The following is a 17,287-nucleotide window of genomic DNA, read 5'->3' on the forward strand; positions in this document are numbered from 1 at the left end:
TGGGGGTCTTGGTCTAAAGAACTTCGAGGGCAATGTCCTCAGGATGGCCCCACCAGGGTGAAACAGCTCCAGCCAAGTCACTCTGCTTCAGGTTCAGGTTCAAATTCCTGGGGGAGAGTCTAATGGCTGAGCCTGGCCGCTGACTGATAGCCCTGCCTCCTGAATCACCTGCAGGGGGGGAGGGAGTGGTCCCCCAGAGGGCACTTGGGGAGCTGCTCCCATAAGATGGCAGGGAGGAGGGAGTGAGAAGCCCCTGAGCTGAGATGAGTAGGGGCGAGTGGGAATGGCGGTGGGGGTCCAGGGCCAGACCACGGATGGGCTTGTAAGCCATGCTCAGCTGGAGGGACCTCACATCAGTGAGGATTCTTATTTGCAACCAACAGACACCAGCCTTGACTAATTAAATTAAAAAACAGATTTAGGGGCTGGCCCTGTGGCTGAGTGGTTAAAGTTCTGTGCGCTCCACTTTGGGGCAGGGGGGTGGGGGCCGAGTTCCCATGTTCAGATCCTGGGTGCGGACCTGCTCCACTCGTCAGCCATGCTGTGGAGGCGTCCCACATGCAAAGTGGAGGAAGATTGGCACAGATGTTAGCTCAGGGCTAATCTTCCTCAAGGGAAAAAAGAGGCAGATTGCCAGCGGATGTTAGCTCAGGGCAAATCTTCCTCACCAAAAAAAAAAAAAAAAGCAGATCCATTTAAAGGATATTGGGTAATTCCCAGAATATCCTAGAGGGTTGGGGGCTTCACAGGCAAGTGCAATACCCCAAAGGAAAGCAAAGTCACCTCCAGCTTGTACCTCCAATGTTCCCCCCACAGCCGCTGCCCACGTTGGCTCTGCCACTGCTGCCATCCTTGCAAGCATGGATCCTGCTTGGCCCTGCTTATTTCCATCACTAACTCCCAGTTCAGAGTCTGGGGTAGGTGTGTTGAGTGGCAGAGGCTATGGGTCTTGCCCAAGCTCCAAGGGAGGCTGGGAAAATGAGGACTTGACCCTTTTGGCTTCTACTGGGAGGGAAGGGCTCATTTACATAAACTGGGAGATCTCCCAAATACAGGAAGAGGGTTTAGCAGCTGGGTGGCCTAAAAGAGTGACAGATGTCCACAGCTTACTATCCTGAAGGCATTTGGGGAAGACTGTCAGCTCGTGGAAGACAGGAACTTGGTCTTTTGTCCCTGGAGCGTTCCTGGCATGGTACCTGGCCCAGAGGAAGGGGTGGAGTCAGTATTTGCTGAGCTAATGCACTGTGATTAGGGCAGTGACGTGAGCAGACTTAATTGGAGGGGGCCAAATAGCCCCAATCGTCCAACAAGAGGTAAGGAGAACTTGGGCAGAGGCTGGGGTGTGCGCATGGGAAACCTGTGTTTGCAAACACCTTCTACTTCTTCATCCCCCGCAAACCTCTCTTGTGACTAGGGTAGCTTTTTCTCACCATGTGGAACGCCTGTTTCATTCTGTCTTCTTTCTCCTCAAACTCCCACCCTCTCCCCTACCTTCACTCTCAGCTGGTGACCCCCTCTTACTTCATGGAGCAGAGAGAAGCCCTTGGAGGCTGACTCCATCATCTTCTCATCTGCATGTACCATCTTCCCTCCTCTTACAGCACAGGTGTTCCTTTGGAGCTCTGGGTGTCTGTTTCTTTGGCCCTTTCACTCTCAGTGCATCAGTTTTTCTCTCTCTCCTCCAGAATCATGCTCATGAGCATGCAAACAGGCTCTAGTTCCTCCCATCTTGAAAAACAAACAAACTCCCTGGACCCCGTGCCCCTCCAGGTCCTGCCCTGTTTCTCTGCCCCGTTCACAGCGAAATTTCCTGACCGAGTGGCCTCACAAATACCGCTCCCTGATTCCCCTGGGAGTATTATTCCCCATCCCGTTGATGACAGCTGGGCCACGTTACTGACTTTGACCAATGAAACGTGAGCAGGAGTGACGTGTCGCTTGAAACGAAAGCCAGTTGGCCGTGTCCCTTCTCCCTCTGGTGGAGGGTGCTTTCTTGACCCGGGTCCCTGAGCAGAGCCTCAGCTGTCCTGCGTGGGCGAGAAACCAGCCTTTGTTGTTGCGAGCCACTGAGATTCTGGGGTCCCTTGTTATGTCAGCGTGCCCTAGCCCGTCCTGATCGATACAGTGCCCTCTCCCCTTCCTCAGCTCCCAGTAACTCTTCATCCCACTCCAGTATGCCTTCTGCCCCCACCTTTCTAGCAGAAACAAACTTTCCAGCGTCACCAATTACCTCCATGTTGCCAAATCAACTGGACACTTCTCTGTCCTCATGTCAACTTCTCGGAAGCCCTCATCACGGCTGATTCCTCCTTCCTTCTTGAAACACTCTTGGCATCCATCACACACACTTCCTGGCTTTCCTCTGACCTCATTGGCCATTCCTTCTTCAGAATTGTTGTGTTGCCAGAGGCCTCAGTCTTGTGTCTTCTCTCTTGAATCCCCTGCTGACCTCATCCATCCCACGGATTTAAGTACCGTCTCCATGCCGAGGACTCCCCAGTGTGCTTCTCACCTCTGGGCTCCAGTTTTGTACATCCGGCTGCCACCAACTAAACATCTCTATAAGGCTTCCCAGACTGTGTATGTCCTAAACTGAGCCCTTGTTGGCCCTCACCCCTGTTTTCCTAGGCTCCTCCAGTCTCTCTGTACCCTCATCCTCTCAGAGCCACCCCGTGGACCTTCCACCCCATCTCCCTTGCACTGGTGCACCTGTATGTCCTGTCAGTTCTACATCCCAGACATTTCTCAATCTGTCCACTGCTCTCTGTCTCCATGGCCCCTACTTCTCTGGACCCTGACCCATAACAGCCACCATCTCACCGTAACAGCCTCAGGCCTCCTTGCCTCCCCTTTTGCTCCCCCTCAATCCATGTTCCACTAGCAGCCCCCCAAATCCGATCATGTCGCTCCTACTTCAGGCTCTTTTGTGGCTTCTTGCCACACCCAGAATTAGATCCAAACTTTTTACTGAGGCTTGTAAGGCCCTACAAGGCCTGCTTCCTGCCTTTCTGACCACATCTCTGCCCCTCTCCCCTCGTCTACAGCAAGTTCGGTCCTGTCCTGGGGCCTCTACACCTGCTGTTCCCTCTGCCTGCAAGACCGTTCCTCAGCTCCTTCTTATCCTTTAGGTTTCAACTCAGGTGTCATTTCTCAGGGAGGCCCTCTGTGAGCACACAAGCTGAGGTCAGTCCCTCCATTTTTCTCAATCTTAACCCCCTCCCGTGTCGCCTGTCCCTACCATGCTTTGTCATTCTGGGCTTGTCTGTCTGGTTCCTTTGTTTAGTCGTCTCCTCCCTAGAATGTAGCTCCGTGAGGGAAGAAGCCATGTCTTACTGTCGCAGCACCAACCGTGCAGCTGTTTATCCTCGCATGAATAAAGGAGTTGGGGGACAGATTCAGAATGGGGTGACTAATACCCCAGATGCGACTTCTGAATGCCTTTCACTGACAGCAAGGAAGGGGTAGCCGTTCTGGGGACTAGGAACAAGGGCTCTTGGCAGAGAGTTCTGTGCCTGCTTCTCAAAGCCTGAGTCCCATCTCCTGTTTTGTGTCACCCAATGCCAAAACTTTCAGAATTTGGTAGATCCCCACCCACTCCCTCTCCCTCACACCCCCTCAGGGACCCCCAGGCAGGCATCTCAACAGACACTTGCCCTGAGGACTGTCCCACCCCTGCAGAGGTTCCCCTGCCACAGCCCAGGTTCTGGGGCCCTCAAACTGAGGAGAAAATTTGAGTAACAAGGACACGTTTTATGAGCCCCAGGGGGGCTTCACAAGGTGAAGGTAGAGCCTATGTGCCCTGTGCTTCCTGCAGAGAGCTGGCGGCTCCAGGTAAAGATGGATGGACTGGGAGAGAGGACAGAGTAGAGAAGTCAAGACCCTGTCCCCACCTGCTGTGCCCTGGGGGCAGCCAAGGCTTGGCAGCGAACTTGAACCTGGGGTTGAGCCCTGACTCGCTATCCCATCAGTCAGGTCCCTGTACCAGGCCCCTAGGATCTGGGAGCACCAGGGCGGTTGGGGTGAAGGCCAGGGTCTGCTGGGGGTTGGGGAGATCCCTGAGGGGGCAGGCAGCAGCTCCCTTTGATAACAGTATCGGCAGCAGCAACACAATCATCACGCTTGGGAGCACCTCCCCTGCAGCCCACCCTGGGCTAGAGGTCAGGGGCACAGCCTCACTGAGAGCTTCCAATACCCAATAAGGCAAGTGGTCTGACTCTCAGCTCCTGGCCTAGGAAACTGAGGCCTCAGAGGTTTAGTGACCTGTCTGAGATTGCCCAGCTGAAATGTGTTCCCAGTGGGGCTGGTCTTAAGCCCAGGCAGTACCTCCGTACAGAGCTGCCTGTGCCAGCCTTTAGCCACCCCCAATACACACACACGGACCCCCGCCGCGAGGAGGGCTAGACAAGGAAAGGCAGAGGATAGGGGAGCCCGAGGTTGCTCCAACAAGGCCCCCTGAGAGCTTGGCAGCCCAATTAGCTCTGCGTTCCCCACCAGGCCTGCTCTGGGGACTAGCCGCAGCAGATGAAAGCTGAAAGGTTGTTTCAATAAGGGGCCGCCCACTTCCCAGCTGAGAGTGATCCTGGTGTGCTGGAGGGACCTGGAGTGGGTACATAATTCAGCGTGTCAGGAGGAGAGCAGGAGCTGAAGGCAAAGCCGGAGTGAGCACGGAGATAAGACGGGGTATCACAGGCCGGGGCGTGCGCTCTGCTTGGAGGAGGGCCCTGCCCCCTCTCCGGGATGGAGTTCAGGAATGCTGCAGGATGAAAGGGCCAGGCTGCCAGCCCCCTCCGTGGTCTCCAGAGACCAGCGTGTGCTTACATATGCACACGTGTACTCAGATACGTGCATGCACGTGCACACACGGCCACGTCACACACAGATTTGCACAGATCCACGTGCACACATACACACACAGGCTCCGCCTAGGCCCAGGCCTGCCTCCCGGGCCTCAGGCACTGGGCCTGAGGTGTGGGTGTCCTGGAGAACACTCATGCTTCCTGCCTACCTGTTTGTCCCCTCCCCTCCTGTGCCCAGAGGGTTTTTGGCGGGGTGGGGGGAGCACAGTCTTGGCCCTCAGATAGGGTGACTAACATGTCCTGGTTTGTTTGGGACTGTCCGGTTTTAGCACTACAAGTCCTGCATCCCTGGAAATCCCTGAGTCCCAGGCAAACCTGTGCTGTCACCCTGCCCCAGAGCTCTCCTTGCTCCTGTCACCTCTGCGATGGACAGGGGGCCCTGGGGAGAGAGCCAAGGCTGAGTCTGCTCTCACTCCAGAGGCCTCAGTACTAATAAGAACCACTATGCTTACTGAGCACCTACTGTGAGCCAGGCCCTGGGCCTAGGGTTTTCTTCTGGAGCACCTACTGTATGCCAGGCACCATTCTAGGCCCTGGGGGTACGGCAGGGAACACACCAGACAAAATCACTGTCCTTGTGGAGCTGACACTCAGTGGGGGGAGAGAGAAAATAAGCAAGATAAATAAAAACATGCTATAATTTATTAGAAGAGGACGAATGTTATGGGGAAAGGAAGAACAGAGAAGGGGCCCATTTGAAACAGGCAGCTGGGGAAGGCCTCACGGAGAAGGGGGCGGGGGAGAGACCTGAATCTGGTGAGGGCAGGAGCCCTGGGATATCCTGGGAAGTGCTCCAGGCAGAGGGAACAGCACTGCAAAAGGCTGGAGGCAGGACCACCCAGCATATGAAAGAACAGCAAGAGTGAGGCTGGGGGAGAGGGGGAGGGGGAGAAGGAGGGGAGGAAGTGCCAGGCGGGCCTTTGAACCCTGGTGAGGACTTGGAGAGTTCTTAGTGAGTGCGCTGGGAGCCACAGAGGGTGTGAGCAGAGCAGCCACATGCTCTGACTCGCTTTCGCTGCTGTGTTAGCCGAGATGTCGGGGCCGGGGTGGGAGGACGGGGACCACTCAGGAGGCTGTTGCGGCAGTCCAGGCGAGAGATGATGGTTGCCCAGACTGGGGCGGTGGCCATGAGAAGTGGATGGATTCTGGATAAATTCTGAGGTTGAGCCGACAGGATTTCTGACGGATTGGGTGTGAGGTGAGAGAGAGGAGTTGACAGGACTCAGAGGTTCTTGGCCTGAGCAGCCAGAATGAAGGAGCCACCTTCACCTGAGATGGAGAAGATGCAGGTGCGGGGGGCAGCAGCTCAACTTTGGACGGCTTGCATTTGACAGATGGAGGTGTGGAGGAGGCAGGTGGATACAGCACTTGCAGACAGAGAGGGCCAGGTGGAGCTTTAAATGATTGTACCCATTTCACAGGTGAGGAAAATGAGGCTCACACAAGCAAGGGGACACACTTGTTAAATCGGGGAGCTGGGACCCAGGTCTCTCTGGCTTCAAAGCCTGTGCTTGTCCCACTGCCCTGTGCCGTGGGACAGGGAGCTGCTGGCAGTCCTACCCAACGCACCATGTCCAGCAGTGGGGGCCGAGGAGGGAAACCCAGCTCTGCCCTGGCTGGCTTCCTTGTCTCAAGGGCTGGGCCAGGCTAGGGCAGGGTGGGGGTGGGGGAGGCTCACCAGGAAGTGGCCTGTGCTTGGTTGCAGCTCGGAGGGACAGTGCCAAGTGGCCTGAGGCGCCACTAGCTCTGTAAGCACAGCCCGCCTGGCCTGAGGCCGTTATCTGACCAGCAGAGCCATTTGGTTAGCATCGATTGGCTTAGACAGGAGCATCTGGCAAGGCTGGGTCAGAGTAGGGGGTTGGGGGAGCTCGGCCTTGTGCAAGAGGAGGGCGGCTGCAGAGCCAGAAGGCTTGACCACAGGGCTGGCCAATCTCTGAGCCACAGAGAGTCCCATGGACCTGCCCAGGGGCCCACAAGGATGCCAGTCTATCACTCTGTCCCTGCGCAGGTGTAGGGAGAGGCAGCCACCTTGGTGCCGACAGGTGCCAGACTCAGGTCAGGGTCAGGCCCAAGACCCTGGGGCCAGGGAGGCCTGACCAGCCCTCAGATGAGGCTGCCCTGCCCACACAGCGTGGAGCTCCCCTGAGAAGTCAGTGGGGTGAGGCCTGCTCCACCGCCCTGCTCACCAGCTGTGTGGCCTTGGCTAACTGCTTCCCTCTCTGTCCCTCGCTTCCTCCCCTGTGAAATGATGTGACACCCACGGGGGTGTGGTGAGGATTGCATGTAAAGAACCTGGTATATGCTTAGGGCTGGGTCCTCCTTGGTGAGTTTCCTTCCTTCTGCCAGGGGCAGGGAAGCTGCCCGGCTCCTGCCAAACTGGCCATCTGGCCTGGGACTGTGCTGGCCAGGGCCCTGTCAGTGCTGGTCCCAGTGGGGAGCTCCCTGGCCTCCCCCCACCCAGCTGAGCTGGTGTTACTGCCTCTTTGGGAGTTCTGGCTACTTAGAGGCTGAGAGGGGCTGGGGTAAGATGGAGAGCTGCCACCTGTTTCCTCTTTGCACATGCAGTGCCCTGTGCCTGGAATGCCCTTCCCATCCATCCCACCAGGTCCAGCCCCTGTGCGATTGTCATTAAGCACATCTTATGAATGGGCTGCTGAGTGGACTGGGTGAGGTTCTTGCCTAGGGGTGAGGGGTTTGGGGTTTGCACAAAGGAGGATGTGTAAACAATACCAGCTGTCCTTTTCTGCACATCCTCTGTGCTGGCAGGGGAGCAGAGGTGTTCATGGAGGAGGTGGCACAGGGGCGGTAGGGGCCTTCCCTGAGCTTCCCCCCGACACGCACATACCCCTAGGTACCTACTCTGGGCCCGGCACCTGGCCGGACTGCCTGGTACTGTGAGACCCCCTTATCTGCTAGTGAACCTGTGAGGACCCGCCCAGTTCCTCCCTGGGCCCCTCCCTGCCCTGGCACCTTGGACACTCCAGGACTCCAGCGGCAAGTGTGGAATGGAGGAAGGAGCAAATGAGGCTATGGAGACACGGGTGACGTGTGGGAGGCTGGGAGGTTTGGGAGTAACCGAGCAGTCAGCTGGGTGCGTGCCGCTGGAGGAGGAGGAGGAGGAGAGGCCGAGCAGAAGGAGAGCCTGAGGAAGAGGGGAAGAGCCCCCTCAGGCAGAGCAACCCCTGCCCCACCCAGGAGGGGGCGAAGAGGCTGATGGGAAGGGGTACAAGGCTCCGTGGAGCCTTGGATCCTTGCTAATTTGCAATCTTCAAATGCACAGCGAAGGCACCGGCCTCATTGTTAGTACATTAATCAGCGATCAGCGGGTCGGGGCTCCCATGGGCCACACGGAGGGGGCATAGGAGGAGCTGCAGCAACGCAGAGCCAGCCTCCCTGGGAAGAAACTCAGCAGGGTGACGATCCAGGGCCAGGGTGTGCCAGGGGCTGGTGGGATTGGCTGGGAGGGCTGGTCCAGGACCTTAGAGGTGGGACCAGTTTCCAAGGTGGAGAAGCAGACTCAGCTGACACCCACCCCAGTGCCCAAGGGGAGGGGCAGGGGTAGCTGCAAGGGCAGCTTCCCTGGCCTGGTTCCCTGGCATCCAGGCAGTACTGAAGGATGGAGAGCAGCTCCAAGCGTTGGCTGGGGTCCCTGCCTCCCCTGGGCCCCTGTCAGAGGAAGGGCACGTGGCTCCTGCCCTGGGTCCCACCTTCATTCCACCCCCTGTTATCCGACCCCTCCCACCTGCCGAAGTGTGTTCACATGTCAGCTGCTAAGCGCACGCCTAGATTTTTGGGCAGTTGGCTTTTTCACCCAAGCTGGGGTCTTTGCCCATTTTCCCCTGTGCCCCAACATCCCCTGGGGGCTCCTGTCTGAGAGAGGGGTGCTGCTCTCCACAGGGCTCCTTGCTTCTCTGGGGACCATTTCAGAGAACCCCATCTCGAGGCCTCAGAGAGACAGAGCCACAACAGCAGGCAGAAGGGCTGTCTGCCCTCACCCCTGGTCGGGGCAGGAGAACCCCCTGCCCCACCACCACCACACAGGGTAGTTCTGAGGGTCAGGGGGACGCAAGCAGAAGCACTTCATAAACTCCATAAGCTGCGTAAATGTCGAGTGGTATCAGCGCTGAGCCTGCCACACTCCCCTCAGCCCCCACAGTGAGCATCTCTCTGCTGCCAGACTTAAGGGAAGGAAAGGCCTTTGTCTTGGCAAGACCCCCGGGGGGGTCTGGTGTGGCACTTGTCCCACAAGCACAGGTTTGTGGCCGTGGCTCTGTTCCCTTCAGCACAGTGAGCACTGTGAATGCCCTTAAGCTAAGAGGGGCGCCCTGGGCTCCCTAGAGTGGCGGGGTGGCTGCCTCCCTGAGGCAGGGCTCCTGGGAGACAGCAGCCCTGGCAGGGGTGAGGGTGCTAGCTGAGAGAGGGGAGAGGGAGTGGTGGGCTCAGTGGAAGGTTGGGCCCTCCTCCCAGCCCTGGGTGTTGGAGGCTCAAGGCAGCGGGAATGCTTCCCGAGAGTCAGCTGGGGTTTGGGGTCCAGGCTCCTATCCCCTCACACTCCTGCCTCCCTCTGCGGGGCTAGGGCCCCCTGGCCAGACCAAGGTGGGCAATGGGGGCCTGGAGGTCAGACCCGAGCCTCCATGTGGGGAGCGCTGGCGTAGCTCCCTGGCTATGTGGGGAATGCTGGCATAGCAGTCATCCCCTACAGAGGGGAAACTGAGGCTTAGGAGGCACCAGCCTCTGGCCTGCAGGCTGTCCAGCAGTCTCAATGACTGAAGGCACTGCAGGGGCAGCATAGAGTGTGGCCCGGCCCAGAAAAGGTCCTCACAGCTGCACTGCCACCACTGCTGAGGTCATAATTGCTCTGAAATCGCAACTGAACCCAATTATGCAAAAACCAAATTATGTGCGATGATTTTTATGTGTTGGAAATGTTCGGTCGAAGCTGAGTGATTACAGGGGGACAGGAAGCAGCTGCCACTCTCTGGGAGCCCATAACTCCCAACAGCTGGGAGCTGTCACTTATTTACGACACCATTTCTGCCAGGAGCGAGAGGGTGGCAGTGGTGGCAATGCCTGCCTGAACTTGGGCGGGCGGCTGGGGCAGCGGCAGGCCTGGGAGCCCTGCCGGGTGGCCGGTGTGAGGCTGGGAGCCAGGCGGCTGCGAGTGGCCGGAGGGTTGGCTGTCTTATTCTACATGCTCTGGGCACAGCTGGCAGAGTCAGAATCAGCTGAGCTGCCCCAGGCGCCTGGCTCTCCCAAGAGGCCTGGCTGGCCAAGCTGGCAGGGAAGGAGCAGGAGGCCAACCCAGGCAGTGACAAGATGGCTGCCTGGCTCTGCGGGGTGGAGGTTGACAGGCCTGGAGCCTGTCCCCTGGACGCCAATGTGCCTGCCAGGCCGCCTGGGGCAGCTGCAACCCTGGAAAAAGGCAGGTAATGACAATCGTCCATAATGAGGCTGGTCCGATAATGAGCATGGGGCTATTATCTGACCACAGTCTGGACACATCTGAAAATAAATTATTTTAAGGATCCATTAACGAATGCCTAATTAATGCCCAATTAGAGGGAAGCTACAGAGGAAATGCTCCGGACAGTCTCGAGGCAAGGCTGGTTTGCAGCCACAGCCTGGGAGCCCCAGCGAGGAGGCGGGGACAGGGGAGGGGCCGGAAGGTGGACCTGAATGAGGGGCAGCCTCACTCTGGCAGCTTCATGGGCCCCAGAGCCTGTCAGCCCTGCTGCCTCCCCAGTCCTCACACACGTGTCCTCCCAGTACATCCCCAGCTCTGCAAGGGACGACTAGCGCTGTTTAAAAAAGAGGAAACTGAGACACAGAGGAGGGTTGCATATTTGAGGACACGGAAGGCGCTATAAGTAAGACATCTTTCAAGATGCTCTTGGTGTCATGCATGCATGCTTTGCTTGTTATTTGGAAAATTTTAAATAAAAAGACTCCTCAGGACTCCATAGGAGATATTTACTTTGTTAGACAGGAGTCTGCACCACTATCTGTTCACACAGATACTGACAACTAAGTGGCAGAGCTGGGACAGGAACTGGAGGCTGGCTGCTGTGTCCAGGGTTGTGACCCCTACCCCAACAGGGCAGACAGAGCCTGAAGGGGCAGGGCCCAGAAGCTCTGGGGTGCAGCTAGAGAGTTTTATGTGTGGGGCTAAGGAAGTATGAGGGAGCAGAGCCTTCACGCCAAGCTCACCTCATGGCCCAGGCTGGAGCTAGAACCCCCAGCAGAGGTGGGCGCCAGGGTGTAGGGAGCAGTATCTAGCCGCAGATGGGGCCTGGCGTGGGCCTGACCTGCCTTCCTCCCTTCCACCCGGAGCCAGGCCTTCAGGAGTTTACCATCCCAGACTGCTGAGCACAGCAGACAAGGACAGAGCCCCAGCCGGCCATCGAGGGTCTCGTGCCCATCCCCGCCCTGCACCCTGTCCGTCTCTCGCCTCCTAGGGCAGCCCCTGACCTGGCTGTGCTCTCTCTCCTGCCAGGGTGCTGTGTGGAACTGCTACTTCTGCTGCTGGCCGGGGAGCTGCCCCTGGGTGGCGGCTGCCCGCGGGACTGTGTGTGCTACCCGGCACCCATGACGGTCAGCTGCCAGGCTCACAACTTCGATGCCATCCCTGAGGGCATCCCAGAGGACAGCGAGCGCATCTTCCTGCAGAACAACCGCATCACCCTCCTCCAGCGGGGCCACTTCAGCCCCGCTATGGTCACCCTGTGGATCTACTCCAACAACATCACCTTCATTGACCCCAGAACCTTTGAGGGCTTCGTGCACCTGGAGGAGCTGGACCTTGGCGACAACCGGCAGCTGCGGACGCTGGCACCTGAGACCTTCCAGGGTCTGGTGAAGCTCCATGCCCTCTACCTCTATAAGTGTGGGCTCAGCGCCCTGCCGGCGGGCATCTTCGGTGGCTTACACAGCCTGCAGTACCTCTACCTGCAGGACAACCACATTGAGTACCTCCAGGATGACATCTTTGTGGACCTGGTCAACCTCAGCCACCTGTTTCTCCATGGCAACAAGCTGTGGAGCCTGGGCCAGGATACCTTCCGGGGATTGGTGAACCTGGACCGGCTGCTGCTGCATGAGAACCAGCTGCAGTGGGTCCACCACAAGGCTTTCCACGACCTCCGCAGGCTGACCACCCTCTTCCTCTTCAACAACAGTCTCACTGAGCTGCAGGGCGACTGCCTGGCACCCCTGGGGGCCCTGGAGTTCCTCCGGCTCAACGGGAACGCCTGGGACTGTGGCTGCCGGGCGCGCTCCCTGTGGGAATGGCTGCGGAGGTTCCGAGGCTCCAGCTCCGCCGTTCCCTGCGTGTCCCCCGAGCTGCGGCGTGGCCGGGACCTGAAGCTGCTGAGGGCCGAGGACTTCCGGAACTGCACAGGGCCAGCGTCCCCGCACCAGATCAAGTCGCACACGCTCACCACCACTGACAGGGCTGCCCGCAAGGAACACCACCCACCCCACGGCCCCGCCAGGGACAAGGGCCACGCACATGGCCATCTGCCCGGCTCCCGGCTGGGCCGCAAGAAGCCGGGAAAGAACTGCACCAGCCACAGGAACCGCAACCAGGTCTCGAAGGCGGGCGCCGGGAAGCAGGCCCACGAGCTGCAGGACTACGCCCCCGACTACCAGCACAAGTTCAGCTTTGACATCATGCCCACGGCACGGCCCAAGAGGAAGGGCAAGTGTGCCCGCAGGACCCCCATCCGTGCCCCCAGTGGGGTGCAGCAGGCCTCCTCAGGCAGTTCCCTGGGGGCATCGCTCCTGGCCTGGATACTGGGGCTGGCAGTCACTCTCCGCTGAGGGCTCAAGGAGCCAGCACCCAGCACTGCCACATGTCCACCAAGGAACAGAATTTCTTTTCTTTTTTTAACAAGTGGAGGATCTGCTGGGTTTCAGGCAAAGGCTGGTAGAGGCTTTGGCTGCTGTCTGGGCCCTGCCCGGTGGATTATAAACCCAAAGTGTACAGCCCCAAGCGGGAGGGAATTAGCGCATCTCACCCAGCGTTCCAGCCAGCCCCCGCCGAGCACCCACGGACAGCACCCATCCAGCAAGGCGGTTCAAGTGCGAAAAGTGAATCCTTCCTTAGCAGCCATGGGACAGTGCCCCACGGGAGCCAGGCTATGTGGAATGTTGGTCATCTGGAGAGGTCTGAGGGCCCCCACCACTCCCGGAGGAAGCAGGACCCAGAGGAGAACAGACGAGGCTCCCCCAAGGGGCTGGGCCGACCAGCCGTCTGGGAGCACATGAGCAGGTGGTATTTTGGCTCTTGCTTGAGGCCACTTAGTCAACCTGCGCTGAATCTAGCCGTTTGCCACCTTCAGTCCCTCCCTTGGGGGTAACGCCTCTCATTCCTGATGTCTCAGGCAACCCTGGCAGACCCAGGCCCAGCTGCTGGGCTCCAAGAACCAACTACCAAAGGAAAGATCATCAGAGGCTGAAATTGAGAACTTCATCCTGTTCCATGAGGTTCTTAGAGGAGGTGCAGTTTTCTAACTACGTCCACTTATATATATATATACACTCTCTACATATATATATACACAAATGCACAGGTCCCCCGCCCCACTCCCTTACAAAACTGTATGTCTTCTCATGTTTGTAAACTATATGGAAAACTATATCTGATGAACTAAGGATTGTATTGGTGATTCCTAGCAAGAAGAGTTATAGGATTTTTGTCTAGAATCCCAACCTGGCAACAATAGTCCCCATGTAACCTGGGCTTGCCAGGGCCTGGGGCAAAGGGTCAGTGGGGAGGGTCAGGGAGAAGGGGAGGCAGCAAGAATCACTTCAGGGGACCAATATTCTTAGCTATTTAGCGCATCACCATGTTTTTATATGCAACCCAAGCCTGTCTGCCGCCCCAGAGCACCCCATCACCCCCACTATGGTAGCTGTTGGCATCAGGGTGAGAAGTGAGAAGCTTGTTGGACGTCAGGGAGCCAGGCCCTGGGGACGGGCTGGATGGAGAAGGTGAAGGAAGGGGCTTTGGGTCTTTTAAGCTGATGGGCAAGGAGGCATCCACAGTGTTAGTCCAATGGGCTGGGCAGTGTCGTCAGCCTAGGGTTTTGCCAGTGATGGTCTGGACAGGCCAGGGAGACTCTGGGCATGAGCCCAGGCCTCCAGCATGGCTCACCTGCTGAATTTTTCCTTGAGGCTCTTTGATGGGCATCCCAGTGAGGGCCTTATGTAGGGTGGCAGGAGAGAAAGCGTCAGGTGGCCTTAGCAGAAGGGGAACAAAAAGGGAATTTTCAAGAACCATCTCAGGCACTTCTGCATTACGGAGGCCCTGTACCCTCCTGGCTCTTATGAAGATGCCCGGGGATGGGCAGAGGTCAGGGGGCCAGACTCAGGGTCAGGAGCAGGGATGTGCAGGGAATGGAGCAGGCAAGCCCAGCCAGGGGACAGGGTCTCCAGTCAAGGTTGGCCATGCTGCTGGCCAGGGCCCTGGGCGAGCATAATCTCCTTTGCGCTTTGCACAAACCTGAATTCCCCACCAGAGAGGATGTGTGTGAGGAGCAAGAAACACTGAATCCAATTAAGAGAGAAAAATAATAATTAAAAAAATTTCTCTTGGACAAGTACCCGGTTTCTCATTTCCTAACCCCGCATTCCTAAAGGGGTGGCAGATCCCCGGCTTTTGTTGGGTGGGCGAGCCTGGCCGGGCACAGCGTTGAGAACACAGCACATTTGTTGGCAGGAGAAGCCATAGGGGGCAGGGGCACGCTGACTCACAGGGACTCTCGTGCACACACACACACACACACACACACACACACACACACACACTTGTTCTCCGTTCGATGGTTCTTCCCTCGCCGGCACAGAATATGACTCACTTCCCACACTCTGGCTGCGCTGGGGCGGCACTCTCTCTGTGTCTCTCCCCAGAGCAGGCTGGTCCTGGATCCTTCTCAGCCTGTTCCCAAGAACCTACTGAGCTGTTGATTTTGGGGGTGCTCAGAGATGGCTGGAAGGGAACTGCTAGTTCCTGGGGCTCAGAGGGGTTTCCAGGAGGCCAGGGACGGACGCGAACAGCAGTGGGCAGGGTCCTGAGGCTGCACATGCCTCTTTGGCTTCGGGGAAAGGAGAGCATTCCTCACGAAGAGGGAGGAGGGCTGTTTTCAGGCCTGGACAAATCCTCCTCTGGACGAGGCTTGAAACATGCACTGAAGGGAGCCCGACGATGGCAGAACAAATCATCTTTGGCCTGTGGTTGCTCCCTGATGGTCCGCCTGTTCTTACCCAGGCCAGTGCCAGGGCCTGGCTGTCCCTTAGAACCAGAGGATGTTGTTATGTTGTTGATTTCATTTCCAACTTTAGACAGCAAAGCCCTCAGTGGGAAAATCAAGAGTCCAAGCACTTTATTAAATTTTTTTAAAAAAAGACTTGGTAAGTCCTGTAATATGGAAGTGGAATGTCAGCACAAGAAATGCTAATGTTTTATAAACGATCTGCTTCTGTCGAACGCAGCATAGTCTCTGGTTGCCGACTGTTATTAGAGGCAAGACAGAGGGGCCCAGGACGCTAGGTGTATTTTTAGCAGCTTTCTCCTCTAGGAGGTAGAGAGAATAAAAGCAGCTCTATTGTGGATGACATCACTTGTCACTCAGCAGCTCGTATGCTACGCAGTTACAATGACACCATTGCCCAATACATCAGAGCAAGTTGACAAGTCCGGGACTAAGCAAAGGCCCCTCTACTCACCAGACTCACCACTCTCCTTGGAGGTACAGGGCAGGGAGGTGTGGGTTCCTGCCCCTGGGAATCCTGAGGCCACCCCTCCTTTGTTCCTGACGGGGCCAGCCCCTCTGCCATCCTCGCTCAGCAGGTTCCCTAGGCCCCAGGAAGGAGCCATCTCCTCTTCTCCCTCTCTCCGCTCTGGCCATCTAGCCCTCTATTCTAGGGGGTGGCCTTTGGCAGGAGTTGGGTGGCCACTGGTGGTCTCAGAGTCTCTCCACACAAGCTCCTCCCATGACGCCAGAGCTTGGCTGGCTCCCTACCCTTCATTCAACAAATGCTGATCAAGGGCCTACATGCGCCAGCCACTGGCCCAGGCTCTGGGGACATAAAAGTGGGAAGACGTGGCTCTCCTATAAGGAGCTCAGACCCTAGATCTGGAAACAAGTATGAGATTGATGAAACCAGTGTGGGATTGGTGCCTCTGTTAGCGCCCCCCTACAATGAGAAACTCAGCTGGGGTGGGGGCAGTCAGGAAGGGTTTCCAGGAGAAGAGGACACTCCATTGGCTCTCACAGGATGAGGAAGCAGGCAGAGAAAGAGCATAGGGAGTATTCCAGGCAGAGGGCTGGAGGCATGCAATAGCACTGCGTTTGGGGTATCAGCAAAGATCTTCGAGTTGAGGACTGGGAACGCTTTTTGGGGAGGTGTGGGAGGCGAGCCTGGCAAGGGGAAGACCCTGGGGGGATCCTACTCAGGGACTTGGACTCGACTCTGGGAGTGGAGGCGTGGCCCCCCCACTTGGGGTCCTCTTTCCTACCCTACTCCCCCAGCCTCTAAACACGTGGTCCCCACCCGTGGCACACTTGCCAATGTTCCTCAACAGTGGGTTTCATCATCGCAACTTGCTTCTTTTGCTCAGCCAGATCCTTTCCTCGTGCCAGCAAGCTGGAGCGCTCTCTGGAAATCTGCCTGGGCCAGAGGCCCGTTCCCAGACACCTGCTGCTTCTGAGCTCGGAAAGTATCCTGTAACCGTTTTGTCTCCCGCGCTCCCTCCTTTCCCCTCCACACAGGGCTCAGCCCTCAGCCCCTCTCCTTGCTTCCAAGCACGGCTACCCAGATACCCCCTCGGCCACCTCCACGTGTACTGCTCTGAGTGCCCATCAGCCATCCCCAGAACCCCCCAACTATCTCCCACCTTTCTTTCCTGCGAGGGGCTGTTCGTTACCAAGGAGCCAAGAATCCCATTTAGCAAATGTTTACTCCTCACCTAACTAATCACCCAGCACTCTGCCACCATAGCAAAGGGGGCTCCAGAAGGCCTGTTGGGTGGTTTGAGGGCCCTGGGTGGGGTGGGCAGGAAGGCTTCTTGGAGGATGAGCTTCAGGGCCTGGGGTCAGAGAGAACCTGTTTGCTGGGAGGGCTCCCTGGAGCCGACTGGGGGCCTCAGGGCCTCAGGAGCTCCCAGCAAATCCTCCCTCATATTCTCACCAACCCCTCAAGCTGTCCCCACCAGTCCCTGGCCAGACCCACCTCCAGGACCCAGCTCCTCACAGCCCTACTCGACACTGACCCAGAGACCGCCAGCCTTTCTCTGTGCACATTCTTTGATTGACCGGGGGCGAGTCCACATTTTGATGCGGTCCCGGCCAACCTCTACTGTTAAGCCTACTGCCCTGCTGCGGCCACATTCTGGCTCATCTCCTCCCAGTCTGGCTCTCTGGCCTCACCTT

At 57.5% G+C, this 17,287-nt stretch overlaps 1 protein-coding gene across 1 annotated transcript in view; it reads left to right on the top strand.

The window, feature by feature from the left end:
* The window catches only part of RTN4RL1 (reticulon 4 receptor like 1), a 68,823-nt gene extending 52,079 nt beyond the window's left edge, over positions 1-16,744 (top strand). Inside the window, exon 2 of the mRNA XM_058560108.1 lies at positions 11,350-16,744. Coding sequence (XP_058416091.1) covers positions 11,350-12,674 — 1,325 coding nt within the window. The 3' untranslated portion in view covers positions 12,675-16,744. The remainder of the gene's footprint in view (positions 1-11,349) is intronic.
* The last annotated feature ends 543 nt before the right edge of the window (positions 16,745-17,287 follow it).

This window comes from Diceros bicornis, chromosome 18, assembly GCF_020826845.1.
Source record: "Diceros bicornis minor isolate mBicDic1 chromosome 18, mDicBic1.mat.cur, whole genome shotgun sequence".
Taxonomy (NCBI): Eukaryota; Metazoa; Chordata; class Mammalia; order Perissodactyla; family Rhinocerotidae; genus Diceros; species Diceros bicornis.